This window comes from Anneissia japonica, unplaced genomic scaffold (assembly GCF_011630105.1).
Source record: "Anneissia japonica isolate Jap-2015-1 unplaced genomic scaffold, ASM1163010v1 scaffold165_len1371125_cov188, whole genome shotgun sequence".
NCBI lineage: Eukaryota > Metazoa > Echinodermata > Crinoidea > Comatulida > Comatulidae > Anneissia > Anneissia japonica.
In genome coordinates this window covers 115,386-134,186 of record NW_022697648.1, presented here as the reverse complement: position 1 = coordinate 134,186, position 18,801 = coordinate 115,386, and the positions used below count along the sequence as shown (strand labels likewise).

At 34.7% G+C, this 18,801-nt stretch overlaps 2 protein-coding genes across 3 annotated transcripts; both read right to left on the bottom strand.

Annotated features, from left to right (window-relative positions):
* LOC117102257 (aqualysin-1-like) lies at positions 1-4,721 on the bottom strand. The gene is made up of 10 exons (XM_033242479.1): positions 4,564-4,721; positions 4,264-4,415; positions 3,927-4,067; positions 2,686-2,809; positions 2,280-2,389; positions 1,605-1,752; positions 1,250-1,434; positions 565-736; positions 247-382; positions 1-114 (listed from the first exon to the last, which is right to left on the bottom strand). The coding sequence occupies exons 2-10, from the start codon at positions 4,375-4,377 to the stop codon at positions 99-101; spliced, it is 1,146 nt and encodes a 381-aa protein (XP_033098370.1). The 5' UTR covers positions 4,378-4,415; positions 4,564-4,721; the 3' UTR covers positions 1-98.
* A 656-nt stretch (positions 4,722-5,377) lies between these two features.
* LOC117102259 (ciliary-associated calcium-binding coiled-coil protein 1-like) lies at positions 5,378-17,500 on the bottom strand. Of its 2 annotated transcripts, XM_033242482.1 has the most exons (10): positions 17,378-17,500; positions 14,874-14,952; positions 14,610-14,684; positions 13,178-13,284; positions 11,137-11,306; positions 10,766-10,910; positions 9,815-9,887; positions 9,447-9,633; positions 7,818-7,921; positions 5,378-6,774 (listed from the first exon to the last, which is right to left on the bottom strand). In XM_033242482.1, the coding sequence occupies exons 2-10, from the start codon at positions 14,934-14,936 to the stop codon at positions 6,691-6,693; spliced, it is 1,008 nt and encodes a 335-aa protein (XP_033098373.1). In that variant the 5' UTR covers positions 14,937-14,952; positions 17,378-17,500; the 3' UTR covers positions 5,378-6,690. The 2 variants fall into 2 exon arrangements, with proteins under 2 accessions (XP_033098373.1, XP_033098375.1); XM_033242484.1 differs by lacking the exons at positions 14,610-14,684; positions 14,874-14,952; positions 17,378-17,500 and adding an exon at positions 14,093-14,249.
* Positions 17,501-18,801: the final 1,301 nt, after the last annotated feature.

Here is an 18,801-nt window from a genome sequence, read left to right as displayed (position 1 = left end):
GTTAAATGAATAGAAATTCAGCCATTTTGGGAGAAGAGATTCTGGTCGCTCCTCAACAAGAACTTGTAGTCTACTCCATTGGTTGCATAATATGTAATCTACGTTCTCACTCTCCTAAAAAGGTAACAATAAGAATACTTTGAATATGCAAGTCTCATTTTTAGTTGTAATAATGTTTAATAAAAAATGTAACTTTTCAATCTGACTTTGTAGCTTAAGTTCGATCAACAGGAGAACTCTACATACCCATTGATGTACAACAGAAGGTTAGGTGAATCCTTGATGTCCATAAGTTGGTCACGTGACGCCTCGTTCAGAATCAAGTTGGTCAGTTGAGCTGGACTTAAACTAGAATCACGGCTTAAATGCAATGCACATACACCTGCGTTGAAAATAAATGGAATTAATATTAAATGATGATAAAACTTTTTTTTAAACTTAAAATAGTACGGTGTATATCGGTATCGGTATATTTTTTCAAAGGATAAGGGCGCTATATAAATGCCTACAGCATTATTACAGTTTATAATTATAGTAAACAGTACTATAGGGTTACATTCTCACCTGCGACATGAGGTGTAGCCATTGATGTGCCGCTAATAGTTCTGTAGTGGTCATCTGCTCCGTTATATGCAGCGGTGATGTTTCTTCCAGGAGCAAATATATCGACACATCCACCGTAGTTAGAAAATGATGCCCTGATGTCACGAATGTTAGTCGCTCCAACTGTAATCGCCTTAAAGTGTCGAATTTATTTAGATTTTATTACTTTGTTTTGTTATTTTATTCTCAGTTGTTCAGTATTTTTCTTTAAATGTAGTGGAGGTGGGTGTGGTATGTATGAAGCTTATAGACGGAGAACATTTTGTATGTGGTAGATTGCGTCCGAGGATGGTGCAGCAGATGGCTTAAGGAAGCATAAGGTTGGGGATGGGTGTGGAGATGAATGGTCTGCATAATGCTACAATAAACAGGCAGACGGTATGTGTAATGTGGTCTGGTTAAGGAGGGGTTCGTGGGGGAATGAGTGACGGGGAATGATGATTATGGTGGGATTAAATGTATCATGGTTTTTGATCTGTATAACAATGTTATCTACCTATTCCATTTAGGTTTGAACCATTGACTTAATGAGTTAAGGAAGTTAGCGTTAGAACCAGTTTACTTCTCTGAACACTCATTTCTTTGTTGTTCTTATGCTCCACCCCTAAATTAACTTAGGCCCTCTATAGAAAAAGAACTTAATTACTTTTGATGCTCTGGCGGGGGATTTTCTGCAGGAATCATAGTTATTATTTCCAGCAGCAACAAGTGACAGAATACCCTCATCATAGAGTTTGTTGACCGCTGCGTCAACAGATGTAGTTCCACCCCCTCCGAGAGACATGGATGCAACTGCCGGTCGAATAGCATTCACCGCAACCCAATCAATAGCTATATGTCGTGGTAAAATTAAAGAATAATTGTTCAGAATGAATATCGATACAAAATAAATAAATAGCATAATTTTAAATGATTGGTTCCTTTTACTTATAATTGATTTCATTTTACCTCCCCATTTAGATTTAGGATTATTTGATAATTCGTTTAGTAATATTACACACCGGCTATGATGCCAGACCAGGTGCCCCTTCCGTCACATCCCAGTACCCGTACTCCGTAGATATTTGTTCGTTTGGCGACGCCGTATTTTGTTCCGCCGACAGTCCCACTGCAATGTGTCCCGTGACCTCTACAATCGGTTCCATTACCCTTTCAAAAATAGACAGAACAAAGCAATTTATAATTACTATATGACATTTTTTTCAAGTATTTAATCATTTTAGGCTTTAGTTGAAGCGGATCACAAAAATGACAAACATGGATTGGCTGGCACACAGGATGGCATTCACCTATTTTGTAGGCCTAATTTACACGCGGGATCAACGGCTTAAATAATACATCTAAGAAACATTTTTATAGTTTACAGTATAGTGTTTTGAACCTGATATCCGAAGCTTAAACCCCAACAATTCGCCACTACATAAAATCAATCATCAACGCAGTAGTGAAATGTAACTATTTACCAGAGCGTTTAATGTTTCCATAAAATCGCCTCATGTTATCGCCAATGGCCAACAGTTTTCGGTGACACTGTAGTGATTGGTTGGTCGAATTGGGGAACTTCCCTATTTCGCAGTGTGACGACTGCAAAGAAAACGCTGTAGCGAAAGTGTAGCGATTTTATGGGAACCAGGCTTTAAATCTAATATTTGAGGACAGCATGCATTGCATCGTACCTCTGGGTCGTCCATGAAATCTTTTACAAACTGAGCTCTGTCATTGAATTCTTCATGGGTTGTGCGCACACCAGTGTCCAGTACGTAGACATGTGCACCACTGCCATCACCTTGAAGAGTAAGCATTAAAAGTTTAGTAAAAATGGACACTCCAGACGCCAGCTGTCATAACGTTAAAAACTCATTTCATAGATATGGGGGGGGGGAGGTGAGAGGGTACAGGGTTTGCAAAAAAATAAATAAATTTAAAAAAAATAAATAAATAAATAAATGTTTATTTTTATTTAGTACATTTTTAACTGTTTGAAATGTCATTTCTAATTTGGGGGTGCTAGGAAGGGTCTGTGGGCACGCACCTACTGCGCCCCTGGCTAGGGTCCTCAAATACAATGTGTTTTTAGCGTACCCTCTGGGACAAACTTGTCGTCTAGTGGTAGTCTCACTTGGTCGATCCTATCCAATCCCCACGTTTCATCGGCGTAGGCATATCCGTCCTCTTCAACGTAATTTACTGACGAATGACTACGCACCTAAGGATAAATAAAGTTAGATGTCATAAATAGCTTCGTCATTACCTTCTTCATCGTCATCATCAAAATTATCATCAACATTTCCATCGTGCCCAATAGCATTGTATCATAAGGCAAAAAAAAATGTTTGTGTTGGACACGTTTTGGGAAAATCCAAGAAATGCAAAAGGTTTTGTTTTTGTTTGTTTTTTGTTTTTATTTTTAACCAAATTGATCATATTATTATATGCTTAACAAGTAGAAAAACACAAAAATACAACAAAGACCATTTTAAAATCTATACAGTATTGAAGTGTAAAACGATCACATAACACTGTCGCATCGCCTACCGTCCAGCCTTCTTAGCTCATTTAAAAATAAAGTTCGTTGTAGTAAAAAAAAACACACACACAAAGAAAGCCTCAATTTCGTACATTTTGGGTCGGTCGGGCGTGGCCAACAGCAATTTTTTCATCTCGGCCATTATTATCACTATAATTCTCATCATCATCATCGTCATCAACAGCAATAACTTTAACATTGTTGTCCTCTTCATCACCATCGTCATCATTATTGTTATCACTAATCCTGACTAATTATCGCCGTTATTTACATCTCCAGCCAGGTATTTTGATCCTTTGCTTGTCTGCGACCACCATCATCCTCCTTATCATCAATTATCCTTATCAACATTATTATTATCATACGGTAGGCCTACTTATCACAATTATCTTTCATCACCAGAATCATAATTCATCATCATCATCATGCATCCTCAACACCATTATCGTTATAATCAACATAATCACATCGTCCTCGGTGACGGATCCAGGAATTCGAAATAAAGAGGGGAGGGGGCAGGGAGGGACTTTCCCAGATGGAGGGTCTAGACCACCTCAGCCCTACCATTGTTGGGGCTGATGTACGCTTAAGGCACCTCTATATGGGCAGAAATTTCACTCTTAGACTTAAAGTCGAATATAGGCCTAATTGTTATTGTTTCTCCATTTTTTGATAATTTATAAAAAATGTAGAGGGGAGGGGTAGGGTGCCGGTCCAGCTTGAATCTGCCAGTGGTCCTTATCATCATCATCATCATTCTTCTCCTCCTCACTAAGCTTTACTTCCCAACACTTACCAACTCTATAGCAGCCAATGGTGCCGTAACGCTAAATCCTCTCAGAACGGTATTGTAATGGTGTTTGACGTTCAGGCGAAGCTCATTCTTGATAGCGATCCCTTGCAATTCGTTTATCACCTTAGTGACGTCAAATCCATTCTAATTTAAAAATTATTTTTCTTTTATAATATGATCAACTTGATTCAACTGACAGCACATTAGAAGAAATAAACATAATACATTGTAGACTGTTATTATTACAGTATTGTATTACATTATTATTATTACTATTATTATTATTAGGCCTATTATTATTATGTTACTTTGATCTATTATTAAAGCATTTTCAATTTACCTTGAGAACAACGATGAACTTGTTCGGAGCATGGTCCTCTGTTGTTATTAATGGCGCTCTGGATTGAACATAGGCAACACAAGAGATAACCACAACTAGAATTAAAGACCTCATGACAGACCTATCCAATCAAACAATTATTGTATACAAACCTACAGGGCAGAGAAAAAGAGAGGAAATTCGAAATCTTTTCTTTTACAATAATATGCTCTTTCTTGTACTAACGTTTTGACACGTATAGTAGGTCTATTTCAACCTTTTGTAAGCTTACATAAATAGACAAAATGTTATAATACTTACCAAAATACAGAGCACCAGATTGAACATTAGGGTCCAGTCCGAATCAACCTTTGTCGTAGATCAACTTAATGACTTTTATCGTCATTCATACAATAACAAATCACTGGATAAATTAACGGGGTTAACAGTTATCTACCAATAGGTACTTCATCTTTGTATACTGTTTGTCAATTAACATTCGATATTGTTGATGCGAGGATATTGACTCAATAAACCTTATCTTTAGACTTTGCATCGCACGAAGAGTGTTATGGTACGATAGGTTACACCATTGCGATCCAAGAAAATTATAGATACAATCTTCAATCAGAATAATGATTGCTTTCTCCTACCACGCAACTTCCACTTTAGTTTTCAATTTATTTAATTTGGATTTTTTTAAAATTTAACAACACAGGTCTCCCTCTAATTAAAGACTTCTCCAATAAAGACCACTTTTTCTGTGGTCGCATAATAACTAATGTCTTCTGTCTTTATTATTCTAAATACTGTAGAGACCAAAGCTGTTAAACCCCAGTCCCAAATGCTTTCTTATTGGACTGTACATATTGATTTAGACACTTGGGTGAATTTGCACACGAATGAATCTTTTACATGCCTATACTAAACAATCTAAAACTAATACAAGGATAGCCATACTGATAAAAAATGAGACGCTATCATACCATCATCACCACCATGATGATAATAATCATCATCAACGCCGTCATTATCGTCGTCGAAGACTAGGTTAATTCTGAAACATTTTACTTCCAACAAGTACTAGGTATCAGTATTTCCACAAAAAAAAAACATCGAATACAAAAGGGATGGATTAAAATTATAAAAACCTTCTTTATTTACAAAATCAAGATATGAACATATCATAAATACAAGTTCTATACAAAGCATATTCTCTTAAAAATGTACACCAATGTTTTTATGTAATTATGTATTAAAGTTAAATTAATAATGTCAATTTGGTGATGAAGATTGCACATCGATTGTTGTTACTGTCGACTTGTGAATAAGAGAAGCAAAGTGGCTAAGAAATAGTGGGGCAAAGGAAGTGGTGCAGCCCTCCACTTCCTACAAAAACGTCACTGGTCATTTCAGGTCTAGTGGGTCAATTCTGCCAATGGAATTAGGTGGATTTTGATATACTTTCGTTTCGAGGACCTCAACTGGAATATGTCCTTAGACACCATTGGTGATCAGTGGCAGATTCAAGGATGGAGGGGCAGCTAGCCCAACATTTTTCAAAATAAAAAAAAAAGTGGAGAAAAAAAGAAAATTATATTCAAATTTAATTCTGAGAGTGCCATTTCCGGCAATCTAGAGGGTGCTATAATCATATTTTTAAAAAATAAATTTTTAAAATTTGTTTATTTATTTTTATTTATTTATTATTATTTTTTTCTTAACCTCCTCCTCCTGAAGTAGGTGGACACTATCTTTGAAGTCACTCCCCGGGCTCTCTCGATTTCGAATTCCTGGATCTACCAATGGTGATCTAAGGTGTCCCCATGGCTCTCATTATTGTGGGTCAATCAATTCAAGCATTGACAACTCTATAAATTATTGGAGGGCAAGCATCTTAACCACTTAGCAACACCTAAACATCGATTTCGTAATTATCTAGTACAATACAAACTGTATGACTAAACATTTGGATATGATATAGGACATCAAACGATTCCATGGGTGTGTCTGCCACATGTCAATCAATCTGTATAACTTCATACTGTGATATGTCAATCAAGAAATAGAATCATACTATAAGTTAATTAGACATATGGCTTCACTATGATGTGATTGCAAATTAATGCCAAGTTCAATTAAAAAAATATAAAAAATATATTACATTTCAACACACTAAAAATGGTAATAAACTCTTTTTAGTACATTAAGTTTGGCTATTTTTGTAAACAATGCTTATAATATTGGTTGTCGACAAAAGTGTTGCTTCAGAAATTTTGGATTGTGTTTTATTCTTCTTAGAATTCAGAATTTAATTCTATAATATATACAGCATATAAAATACAATCTTCCTTTTGGAGTTGGCAAAGGAACAGTAACATAGCCATCTCAATAATTATGTTGTAGTGACTGGGGTAACTGAGGATTGTGTCATGTTTGGTCAAACTGTTATGCTTCAGCGACTCTGTGGATTTTGTTTATTCTTGTGATGATTTCCGATTCTCTCTCACGCAGTTTCCTGCTCACATCAAGCTGTAAAAAGTACAATAATAAACATTAAACAAATTTGATAGTATGAAATGTTTGAAATGTATAAATTATAAAAAAAAGGATTAAGGCCTGTTTATACTTCAATCGTCCAAGTGTAAAAACTTCTCTTATTTCTTTTGTTTTCTATATGAACAATCGCTTTTTAATCGTTATCGTTGAAGTATAAACAGGCCTTTATGATGAATATTAAGAGCGTTTTACTGGAGATTTGGCGACCCAATTTTGGGTCATGACCCATAGTTTGAGAACCGCTGGACTCAGTATACTATTATAAATCTGACTGAAATCTGAGAAATAATACGAGATAATATCTGAGAAACTCATGGAACATTCAATTATAACAAAGAATTGCTCATAAAGTTATCAACTTTCAACCAGACACAGATAAAACTTAGAATGACAAAAGGCTACAAGATATATTCAAAAGTAGAAGGAATGTACAATTAACGAAACGAAAAATAGTAGAAATAGCACTAATTTCCAGTTAACACTGCTCAATTTTAAAAACATAAATTCTGAAAACGTTCTACTTTGTAAGCCGATTTAAAAAAATTTGTTTTATCCTCACACCATTATTATTATTATTATTATATTATCTTTTATTTTAGTATTGTCGTTATTCATTGTTAATTTGTGAATGTTGTTTTGTTTCCAGCAATGTTATGTGCAACTACACATGACCTGGCGTTTTTGCACATTTTTTTATGCTGAATAAAAAATGATTGAAAACAAATGTTTTAATTTTTCATTTCTATCATTCTTTCGATTTTATAAATCTTTTATTCTTGCATCAATTTTATTATAATTTTATAGTTTTATCAATAATTTTATTATAAATATTAGGAATTTTATCATAAATTTTATGAATTTTATCATAAATTTTATGAATCATATTTTATTTATTTTATGAATTTTATTTCATTTGTTGTTGTTGTTAAATATGTTAACAAAATCGGTTGAATTGAATTGAATGTAGGTACAAATATTTTATATGATAAAAACTAATATTAAAATATAATACTCACTTGTAAACTTTCAAACATTTCTGTAGAAACAATATCAAACATTTTTTTAACATCAGCTGCTGTAACATCTTTCAAAGGATTAACCTCAACTTCAACTTTAATTCCTGCAAGAAAACAAAGTATATTTCACAGGTACTGTAATAATAACCATATTATTTAATAATTGTATATACTTTATTGGCTCCAACTTGGAAGCCTATAGGCATACACACACACACACACACACATTATTATTATTATTTATTCAGGCAAAAGATACGATATACAAAATACAATACAAATCAATAACATCAAACAAGAAACATAACATTAACAAGTACATTAAAAATACCATAGTCATTGGCTGCCTGGAAAGCACAAAAGTAGCCCAGTCTATTAACCACTGTTAATAAATAGGGGACACAAAGCATACATACAAAAACAGCAAAGGTGTCTTACATAGTTTCAATCAAATGAGGCATGTTGTGGCAAAATGGCTAAGTTGTAGCCATTGTCAGATAACAAAGTATGTGATATTTAAAATGAGGGGTCATTCATTGAAATTTAACATTTCAAACCTTTAGTTATTTGGGAGTGAAAGTACAGCACTCTTAAGAGTCAAGATAAACATGATTTTGAGTAATCGCCTTCCAAAGTTATTTGGTGCATACACTGTTTAATAGAATTAACTACCAGATTAACGTAACAGTAAACGATTTGGTGACCATTTCCAGAACTAAGACTATGGGGCATGATTAATTAGACATTAAACTATTGCTCTATAACTTAGTATAAAACATACTCCAAATAAAGTAAGACTAGTCATTTTGATTCAATATTTCGATCTTTTATTAGATCATCATCAGGAATGAATAAAGATTCCAACATTACAAACATATATTCCAGAGGTGTTACAGAAAATTAACCAATGAGAAACAGTCAATAATGTATCCAATAAGATTCAGAATTAAGTGTTGGTGATTAAGTATAAAGTATCAATAAAGAATCAATAAGCATCGTTAGGGTTAATTTTTCATAGCACTAGGATTATTGACAGTTATAGTAACTGGTCACATTTATTGTTTAAAAAGGCTTTCGCTATTAGACGTTTCAACCCATTACTTAACAATGGACTGAACTTATTAATAGGTCCATGCTGAAAGCATCCAAAGAACTATCATTGTTTTCCTAGTTCTCACTTCCAGTTGTTTATTTCATCACATCATTAAGCTTGCTTATTGATACTTTATTGATACTTTCATCACTAACACTTAATTCTGAATCTTATTGGCTACATTATTGACTGTTTCTCATTGGTTAATTTTCTGTAACACCTCTGGAATATATGTTTGTAATGTTGGAATCTTCATTCATTCCTGATGATGATCTAATAAAAGATCGAAATATTGAATCAAAATGACTAGTCTTACTTTATTTGGAGAATGTTTTATACTAAGTTATTTTAAAGTTATCAGTGGACCTACTGGTTATTGCTCTATAGTGAAACAATTTTTTTTTATTTTTTAAAGCAATTTTTTGAGCTCCCATATTTTATAGCTCTTTTACTCAATACTGGCCTGTGCGACAACTTAACCATTTTGCCATGACCTGCCTAAAATGGTTAATAAATAAATATGCTTTTTTGTTTACCATCTTCAATTTGTTTTTCAGGATCGTTTACTTGTTCCTCATCAGGCTTATCTGTCATCTCTTCAATGTCTTCTTCTTGACAAGGAACTGGTGGTGCAATGCATTGTTTGTAAATCTCTTCAGGAATCCCTTCATCAAGTGGAGCAGGGAAGGGGACGTTAGCTGGGGGTAATGTTTCAATACAAATCTGTAAGATAATAAATCCCAATATAAGGCATTAGATACACTACAATCATCACTGGCAACACTTCCACCATCATCATCCTGAACACAAGAATGATGATCACTACCACAGCAAAACCATCATAGATATGTTGATAATAATATTAGAATAAGGATGATTCTTGTTATTGCCACATGCTTCTTACCTCTGTACCAATTATTTCCTCTTTCCGTTCACTATGGAACATGAATTCATACATACGATGATGTTGGAATAATCTAAACATGGAAGAAAAAAAAAATATGGATGTGCTCAATGCAATTATTTTACAAGATGGGGCGTGATCTGTAACTTATATTTCAGCAGTGGCGTATCTAAAAGTCCTGAAAAAAGGGGGGGGGGGGCTGATGGGGTGCAAAGGTGAAGTGGGGATGATCAGTTGAGGGGTGCTATTTCGCAAAATATGGTGATTTTAGGTGATTTTTAACTACTTGACCGTGATTGTTTTTTTTTTTGCGGGGGGCGAGTAATTTTTGGTGGCCGCATGCGCCCCGGCGCCCTCTGATAGATACGCCAGTGTATTTCAGCCCTCCAGCAGAATCACAAGAACAATAACAAAAAATAAGTAATAAGTACAGTAATAAACAATAATATAAGCCTGGTTCTCACAAGAGCTCTAGTATCTGGATCGGGAGCTAATCGTTAGCACTAACCGTTAGCACCTGTGTGAGAACGCCTGATCGGTTAGCGCTAACCGTTAACGGTATCCGGATACCGCTAACGGTTGAGCACGTTTCTATCATCAACCAATCACACGTACGCATTTACAATTTCCAGTTTCTTATTGGCCAGTGATTTGATCATCATATTCTTGGTATCCGGATCGGGATTTTCTCGTATGGATGTTTGCACGGCAGCTAACTGTTAGTTGCCGTGTGAGAACATAGCCAATATTTCTAACTTTATTAAAAGCAATAATAATAAAATAATTATGAAAATTATGAAAATAACAATAACTACAAGTAGAATAATAGTACAAAATTATTACATCTTAATCAGCTCAAGGCTATTATGGTAACAGTATAAAGTTGAATAAATCTGATTGATTGATTGAAGAATGGATGTACAGTAGTCAGAAATAAAAAATATAGCTTACGAGGTTTTGAGATAGTCTGTTATTTTAATAGCCTGTTCAACATCAAGGAAATCCATCCCTCCTGAATCCTCTGTGCTATCATTACCTATACCAGTCATCATTGTCTTCAGATCCAAAATATTATCAGATAATGAATATTTCTTATCTAAAAAACATATAAAGAAAATATTTATGCTGGTACTTTCATATCAACTATATTAACAACGATAATATAAACACTGATAGAATTTATAGAATGCTGGTCACTTCGGCCCTAAGCCAAATTGGCCCAAACCAATTCAGCCCATACCAACTCGGATCAAAACCAACTCGGCCCAGACGACACTTTGGGCCGAAGTGACCTGAATTTATAGATACTAAAACTAATTTACCTTTTATATTGTTAATCAATCTATTGAGTAGTGTTATGAATGCTGACAGCTGTTGTGATGTAAACCCTTCTTCTTTTGCCCACCAAAATCCAACTGTGTAACAGTCAAGCAAGATGGTGCCTTGCAGTTCTGTTGCTGTATTGCTCAATCCTAAGATTTCTCCTAATGTTCTAAAATGTGAATAACATAATTAAGACATTGAGAGAAATTTGAAGCAAATTAGGCCCATACATCAAACAACATTAGAATGATCATCATTAATAAGCAGCTACTCTTTGTGATAAGATTTTGTACTCTTCACACCCTAATGGTTTCCCGAGGATCTATGTCGAACTGGTGGCTACAACTTTACAGTATGTAGCTGAGTCATTCTTTAGTAAAGTGAACGATTTGTGGTTTCGAAAACCACGAAAAAAAATGTTTCATATTCGAATATCGTTCATTGGATGTGATTATTATGTTGTACAACAGCTCTAAACCAATGTCTGCAATGCAATTTTTGGAATAATATGCACTTAGTTAAACATTCAATTTTTATGATGTAGCATTGGAATACATTTTCACATAATTCTTTTTTTGGAAGCCACTATCAATCAATCAATCCTGGGACTGGTTGGCATGATTTGAGCTGCAGAGCGATTCTTTCTTCTTTTCAATTTCAAAATGAGGATATTTCTCCTGGAGAGATGAGAGTTCTCTTCTCCGGACAGTATCTTTCCAACTTTCCTCTCTTATCTAGGCCTACTTCTCTTTTTCTTTTCCCTACAATTTGCATGTTTAGCATGTTCTCATCTGAGTTTGCAAGCCCTGCAATGATCCTGCTAATCTCAATCGGCAGTTGGCCAACAAGCTACCATCACTAATTTCATCTGCTGTAAATAGTCACAGCATTCTTGTCATGAACCATGCTGCTCTCCGGACATTTATTGTGCCGCACCAGAACCATTCGTAACCTTACGTTTCCGGATGTCCTTTTGCAATCTTTTTTTTTCATTCAAAGAGCACCCCTTGAATTTTCCATGTTCCCACAAGAACCCCCCAATTCATCTATCTTCGTAAGCGCCCCCTCAGTTTCCACTCTGTTTTCATAAGTGCCTGGTTTGAACAAGCGCCCCGTTTGAATAAGCACCCCTCAAAATGCCCAAATAATATTTTAAGCGCCCGGGCGCTTATACGTGCGAGTATGGTACATAATGAACACTGAACAAGGTGCTTCCTACTGTAACAGAATAAGCCAGACCCATATTCATCCATTTTATTTCCAATAATGACAAAAGAAAACATCAAGAAATCATCAGGGTGAAAACCATGTGTGCTATGAAGTGTACAAAATTTTGATTGTATTTATGAATAATTTTTTAAGAGAAAGTAATAAATAAGGCATGTTGTAATTGCATTCGGAGATGATGCAGAATAAAGGTACTCTTCTGGTTGTATTTGAAAGTCCGCCATTCTTCGGCTATCATGTATATTTAACTGTACAGAAACGGACCTACTGTATTGTTACTGTATGCTCCCCTACATCCAAAATGGATTGATCCAAACTTGTTTACTTAATTTTGTTAAGCTATAGCGTTTCAAAGTCACTGTGATGGAGATGACTGAAATGCAGGACAAATTTTTTTAGTCTTAAAAAGGTCAATTATACAAATTTATGGTTGTATAATTATTCTTTCAAGGTACTTACTTTACGAATAATGGCATTTGGTAATTTGGAGAAATGAAATCGAGACATGCATTTTTAGGGGGTTTTGTTGAAAATAACCCATACGTTTATTATTTTCAAAATTTGTTGACACAACTTTCAATCAGGAATGACGTGTTAATGATTACTTTGCTGCAATAAAAATCAATGTTCCTTTAATACATTTCGTTTTATAGTACCTTAAAATGGTGGGACATGGCATGACCACTTTAATGAAGAATGACCCAGCTAATCCTTAGATTAGGTATGGGTCAGAATTTTAAGAAAGAAATGAATTTTTGTGTTGGCCAAGAAACTGTTAAAAAAAACTAACAAAAGTTTCAATCAATGCCATACTTTTCAACATCTTCTACAGACATTTGTTGAAGGGCTAGTGTTTGTGTGTTTGACAGGATCTTCCATGCAAGAGAACCTTCTTTTTCAATATTTCTGGCTTCATCATCCTGTTGAAAAAATAGAGGAATATGATCATTTTTAATCCTAAGGCCCCATAAAAAAACTATTAGTTTATCACCCCCTCCCTCATCACTTTTAGGGAAATTCTGATTTTTTTTAAATTTTTTTTTTCAAGTAACATATATTTTTATTTCAAACGGTCGTTTTTCCATCTTTTCTGACTTGAAAAGCTCAAGATTTCTTGCAAGTATGTTTACTGGTACAACAAAAACATATTTTTTTAAATATAAATTTGATTCCATTCTTATGACTTTTTATATAATATGTGTCCCTAACTATTGATTTACTTGAGAACATCAGTAAAATGGGAGCGGTTAGCAAAAAAAAAAAAAACAAACCCTCCGTACCTACCTCATCATCAGTTTTTATTCTTTGATAGGGTGATTAAAACTTTAAACTAGGGCCAGGCCCTAGGCTAATAATTTTTTTTATGAGGCCTAGCTAGGGTCTAATTTAACTCCGGCCAGGCCTGGCTCACTCAGGCCTAAAGTTAGCTACTAGGCCTAGGCTAGTTAGACTTATTATCTTTACACATATTGGAATTAACCTTCCAGAATTTTGAGGATTATAAGCCTAGCTTTGCTAAATTGTCCATTCGGCTATGCCTAGGCCTACCATATGCACTACGAAAAAATCATGGTAAAGCCAGGCGCTTCCTCATCGGTATCGATCATCTCTGGTTGCATCACCAACACGCAACCCAACAGTGCAACACTGGCCTAGCTAGGCCCAGACTACTGTCAGAGTAGTTCTTATCATAACTAAAATATCTGTATAATAACAAGACAACCTTACGCTCAATGTATTCCAGTTAATATCTTTATATGCATCTTGTCCTTTCCCTATAATTTGGACTGTTGCGTGTGATGTTTTGCTTTTCTTTCCTTTTGTGGTCGACGCCATTATTCGGTTGCTAAGGTCTACCATAACGCCCTCACACGACTTCAAGGGAATCAAACTTGTTAAATTATTTATGTCGAAATATTTGGGTAGACTACTGATTATCCCCTCTTAAAAATAGAATTGAGATATAAGAATTTTTCACCTCCAAGAAAAAAAATATTATAATTTCAGTGAAATTGAATGAAAATTTCGGAGCTGAAATTCAAGCCGAAATGTTTGGAGGACGGTCCTTCATAAACAAGTGGAAGGTGTGGTCCCCTCACCGCCCCTATTCAGCGTATTGTGCTGTTTGATCCACACACAAACAAAAAAAAAAGGGGAAAAAAAAGAAAGAAAAATGAAAATGTCAGATAATTGAATGCATCTTAATTAACATAAAACAATTACAAAACTTTTTTTCAGTCCTTGCCTTAATCTTTGATTTACTAGGGATGTATGTAGACATTGAAGCCCTTCTGTTCTTCGTTGGCAGCTTTAGGCCGTGCTGAAATAGAGATCAAAATGATTCATTACCATGTGAGGGAGAGAGGAGGGCCACACATTTTTGACTAAAAATTTTTAATATCATTAGGCCTACTCACTCTGCCTCAGTGTGTTTGGTCAAAATCCTGACTTACAATAAAACATAAGCTCAAGTTAATACTAAATAACAATATAGACCAAATCTCTTTACCATTCGATCGGTCAGCGGTGTGATCATTGAAGACGTTTGCCGTCGCCGTATCCGTCTTGACATCCTTCAAAATGTTCCTCTTTTAGAAAGAAAGGAGATAATACTAGCCTACATAATGAGTCACAATTATGAATAAATACATTCTATTATAATAATAGGCCTATTATTGCTTTTTACATAATCTCTTATGTTCAAACTCATTGTTCTCAGTGTTTCCATATCCAATATATAAATATTATAATTTAAAGAATAAAGCGGTATAGTGATTCTTCCTTTTGTCTCTGATTTAAAAAAAATTACCGACATGTGAATGAATTTTAAAGAAAATAACTTTAGACACAAATTGCAACGCATAATAAAAATTATCTGTCAGTTCTGTTACTACATAATTGACTGATTTTTTTCTTTCAGAGTATCATATTTAAATGTAAATATTTAATGTAAATATATCCACTCCTACACAATTAGACTGGTGATAGCAACTATGTGATAACATAGGCCTCTAATGAAGCATGTTTATGGCAACTCCATTCCCTTTAACCCGCGTCAACGTATTAAACTAGCCTACTAGGCATAATCGATCGTCACTACTTGCTTAATTGCAACATGTGCTTAATCAAACCACGGACCTATTAATCAAACAATATGAAAAAAACATCAAAGTAGACCGTTACATTTCGACAATTACCGGTAACGATTCAAAACGTTTTCTTCTGATCCGTTTTAAGTATGTAAAAGGTTATAGTCTTTCTAATAAGAGTGTTGCCAAGATAACAAAATCGGTAGCTATGCAGCCAGTCTATGTATCTTCAACGTATAGCATTCTCAATATGGAAAGGATACGAAAATGATTTGTCATAAAATTGCTCGCCTTGTAATAATCATTAAATCTAAAATTAAATTATTATTTCATCTCATTCTGTCTGTAAGAAATATTATTAAAAAAAAAACACCCTCCATAGCATTCATTTTAAAAACATTCTCAATTAAATAGGGATCAAATACATTTTCAGATTATGAAAGGAACGATAGGCATATGCCTTAATTATTTTAATTTACTAAAAAAAAACAATGATTTTTTTCTTTTCCTTCAAAACTTAAGAAAACTTTTTCAAGTTTATATTATAGCGCAACACAGTGGCCTATGCTATATTAAAAAAAATTTAATTATTTACATTGATTTGATTTCATTTCTAGGCCTTAGGCCCTAATGCCCTGGTATTCAACCCCGGCCCTCGGGCCAACTCCAGCCCACCAAAAAATTTGGATCCAGACAGTGCGAAATTGCTAAAAAATAAATCATTTTCCGCCTGATTTCTAGAACATATTATTAGAAATTTTCTGTTAATAGAAATAAGACCACCTACTCTGGCATTCAAGAGTGTTTTTTTTCTGAGTGTAGCTCATTGTATCCAGTGGCGTAGAGAACTGACATGGGGAGGGGTCTGATGTGGCAGATCCAGGAATTCAAAATAGAGGAGGCCCGGGGAGGTTCTTTCACAGATGGAGGATCTGTACCAGCCCAGCCCCACAATGGTTGGGGGCTGAGGTAAGAAAATTTGATAATGGCACCTTTGGATGGCCCGAAATTGCACTTTCAGACTTCAAATTTGAATATAATTTTTGTTTATATTGCCATTAGAAAAAAAAATTAGTGCGGAGGGCGGGCTGGTTGCCTCCCCCCACCACCCCTTGAATCGCCACTGGGATGGATTAAGTGAGGGAAATAATAATGACGTTAACGGCCAGCGGCCGATCAGGTTCATCCGGGGAGCAGGCTCGAGGCATGTCATTTTGCATGCTGAACACTCAGTTGAAAACAATCTGGGAGTACGCTTACAATTTCCGGCCATCTAGAGGTGTCTATTTTAAAAATGATCTTACCTCACCCAAGTCCCGGATAAGATTTTAAGGAGAAATTCCCTGTCTGATGTATGAATTACAAGGAACACGGCTATCAATCGCACAGGAATTTACTGAGTGAACGAAAACATCGACCAAATCACCCAAGACAAAGAACACGACTAATTTCAAGAGAACTGTATTGTTGCTATACCTTCCGGCAAATATCGACGTTTTCTTCACACCAAATCTACGTTAGACATCTCCAATAAAATTAAACATTTTCTTTTGTTTTTTGTTTTTCTGTAATTAATCTTCAGACCACAAGATTGTCTTTGACGTCTAATTTTTTTCAGAAACATTGTATAGTTTTCCTATTATACCCTATAGGTTTATTATGACTTTTTAAAAATTAATTTTGTAATTTAAATAAATATTTTTTATGTTACATACCTAACTTTTTCATAATTATAAAACTCTCTCAGAGGTGGTGGTAGGCCCGTCAGCCTGAGACAAATCCCTTCATCTTTGCCAAGCTACCTGACAAATTGCATACACATTGGGCCTAACATGTTTTAAAGAGTTATCTTTATACCTCCTTGGATTAAGTTGCGTTTAAATAGGCCTGATTATTAATTCTGCTTTAGAAGAATGTTACTTACTTGAACTAGGCACAACTTCAATAAAAAATATATTCCTTCAAGACTTTCTAGTAGGCCTACTATTGTGTCGAGTCCGTGCTTTATCGTTTGTTGTCAAAGCAATTTAAGCAATTGTCTAGTAACTGAACGATCTCAATTCTAAATGAACTACGGACTATTATTAAGCAGTCGCTTATCAAATGCGTCACCGGACAGGTGTGGAAAGTGTCGACAGTACTGTACAACATACAATGACAAAATAACCCTTAATCTTGTTGTACAGTATACCTTACAATTGATATTGATCACATAATCAATGAAACTTCCTGTAACATCCGACGCGATTACTTTAATGAGCAGAGTGAAGAACGTGTATTTATTAATACACCTTACAATTGATATTGATCACATAATCAATGAAACTTCCTGCAACACCCGACGCGATTACTTTAATGAGCAGAGTGAAGAACGTGTATTTATTGATAATGGTATGTCTGACCCATATGAAGTCTTCATTGTTTTTAGAAAATATTCGGGAATAAAATTAAAAACATCAAGCATAATAAAAAAAATAATAGTGGCGAATGAGAATCGTACCAGAACCTTTGGCTAACGAAAGTTGCGTTCAACTGCATCCACGTCCCTTAGGCACCAGCAGAACAGCCACTAATACTTTTTTTTAAATAAAATACTCATTATCTAGAATTATTACAGCCAAATAGGAATCATTTAATTTTTAAAATTTAAGATGATATGAAGATATTTTTACAGTATTTATCACAAAACGTATTTTCCCATCGGCACTTGAACCAATAACCGTCGCTTGAACCAAGTCTGCGTGGCTACCGTTCAATTACGCTATTCAATAACTACAGATTCAAGTTGACGAAACCCATAAATTGTAAATAAAAACTGACGAAAAAAGAAAATTATATTCAAATTTAAATTCTGAGTGTGCCATTTCCGACCATCTTGAGGTGACATTTCATAATTTTTCGTTAGCGTACTCTTCTCCAACCACGGTGGCGCTGAGGTGGTTCGACCCTCTATATACAGTATGTGATAGTCCCTCCCTAGCCCATTTATTAAAATTATGAATCCGCCACTGGACAATATACAATACAACCTCGGATGTACGTTTTATGTAGCTATTAATTACATACATTTTAGATTAATTTTTTTAACAATCTTAACCATTCAGCAAAGTTGATTTATCTGTTCTATTTACGTCATCGATCCTAGTTCCTTTATCGTGCTTGAAGGAATGCTATGAAAACGTATTGACCCCATCGTGACTTAAACATAAGGTAACCTCTCAGTTCAGACACAACCGTCATGATACAAAATAGAAATTAATCATTTGGATATCATATTCATTTTAAATACTTTTATTTTTAAGTGCTGTTGCGCCCTCTACACATTTTACTATTAAGTCATACATTAGT

What these genes read in the sequence shown, in the direction of transcription:
- LOC117102257 (XM_033242479.1), bottom strand. Translation starts at nt 4,377, where the DNA reads ATGAGGTCTTTAATTCTAGTTGTGGTTATCTCTTGTGTTGCCTATGTT. An exon ending in CGACAAGTTTGTCCCAGAGG is followed by an intron (nt 2,390 to 2,685) that starts GTACGCTAAAAA and finishes TTACTCTTCAAG; the next exon opens with GTGATGGCAGTGGTGCACAT. An exon ending in CTGGTCTGGCATCATAGCCG is followed by an intron (nt 1,435 to 1,604) that starts GTGTGTAATATT and finishes CACGACATATAG; the next exon opens with CTATTGATTGGGTTGCGGTG.
- LOC117102259 (XM_033242482.1), bottom strand. Translation starts at nt 14,936, where the DNA reads ATGTCAAGACGGATACGGCGACGGCAAACGTCTTCAATGATCACACCG. An exon ending in CACCGCTGACCGATCGAATG is followed by an intron (nt 14,685 to 14,873) that starts GTAAAGAGATTT and finishes TCTCTATTTCAG; the next exon opens with CACGGCCTAAAGCTGCCAAC. An exon ending in AAATGTTTGAAAGTTTACAA is followed by an intron (nt 6,775 to 7,817) that starts GTGAGTATTATA and finishes TACTTTTTACAG; the next exon opens with CTTGATGTGAGCAGGAAACT.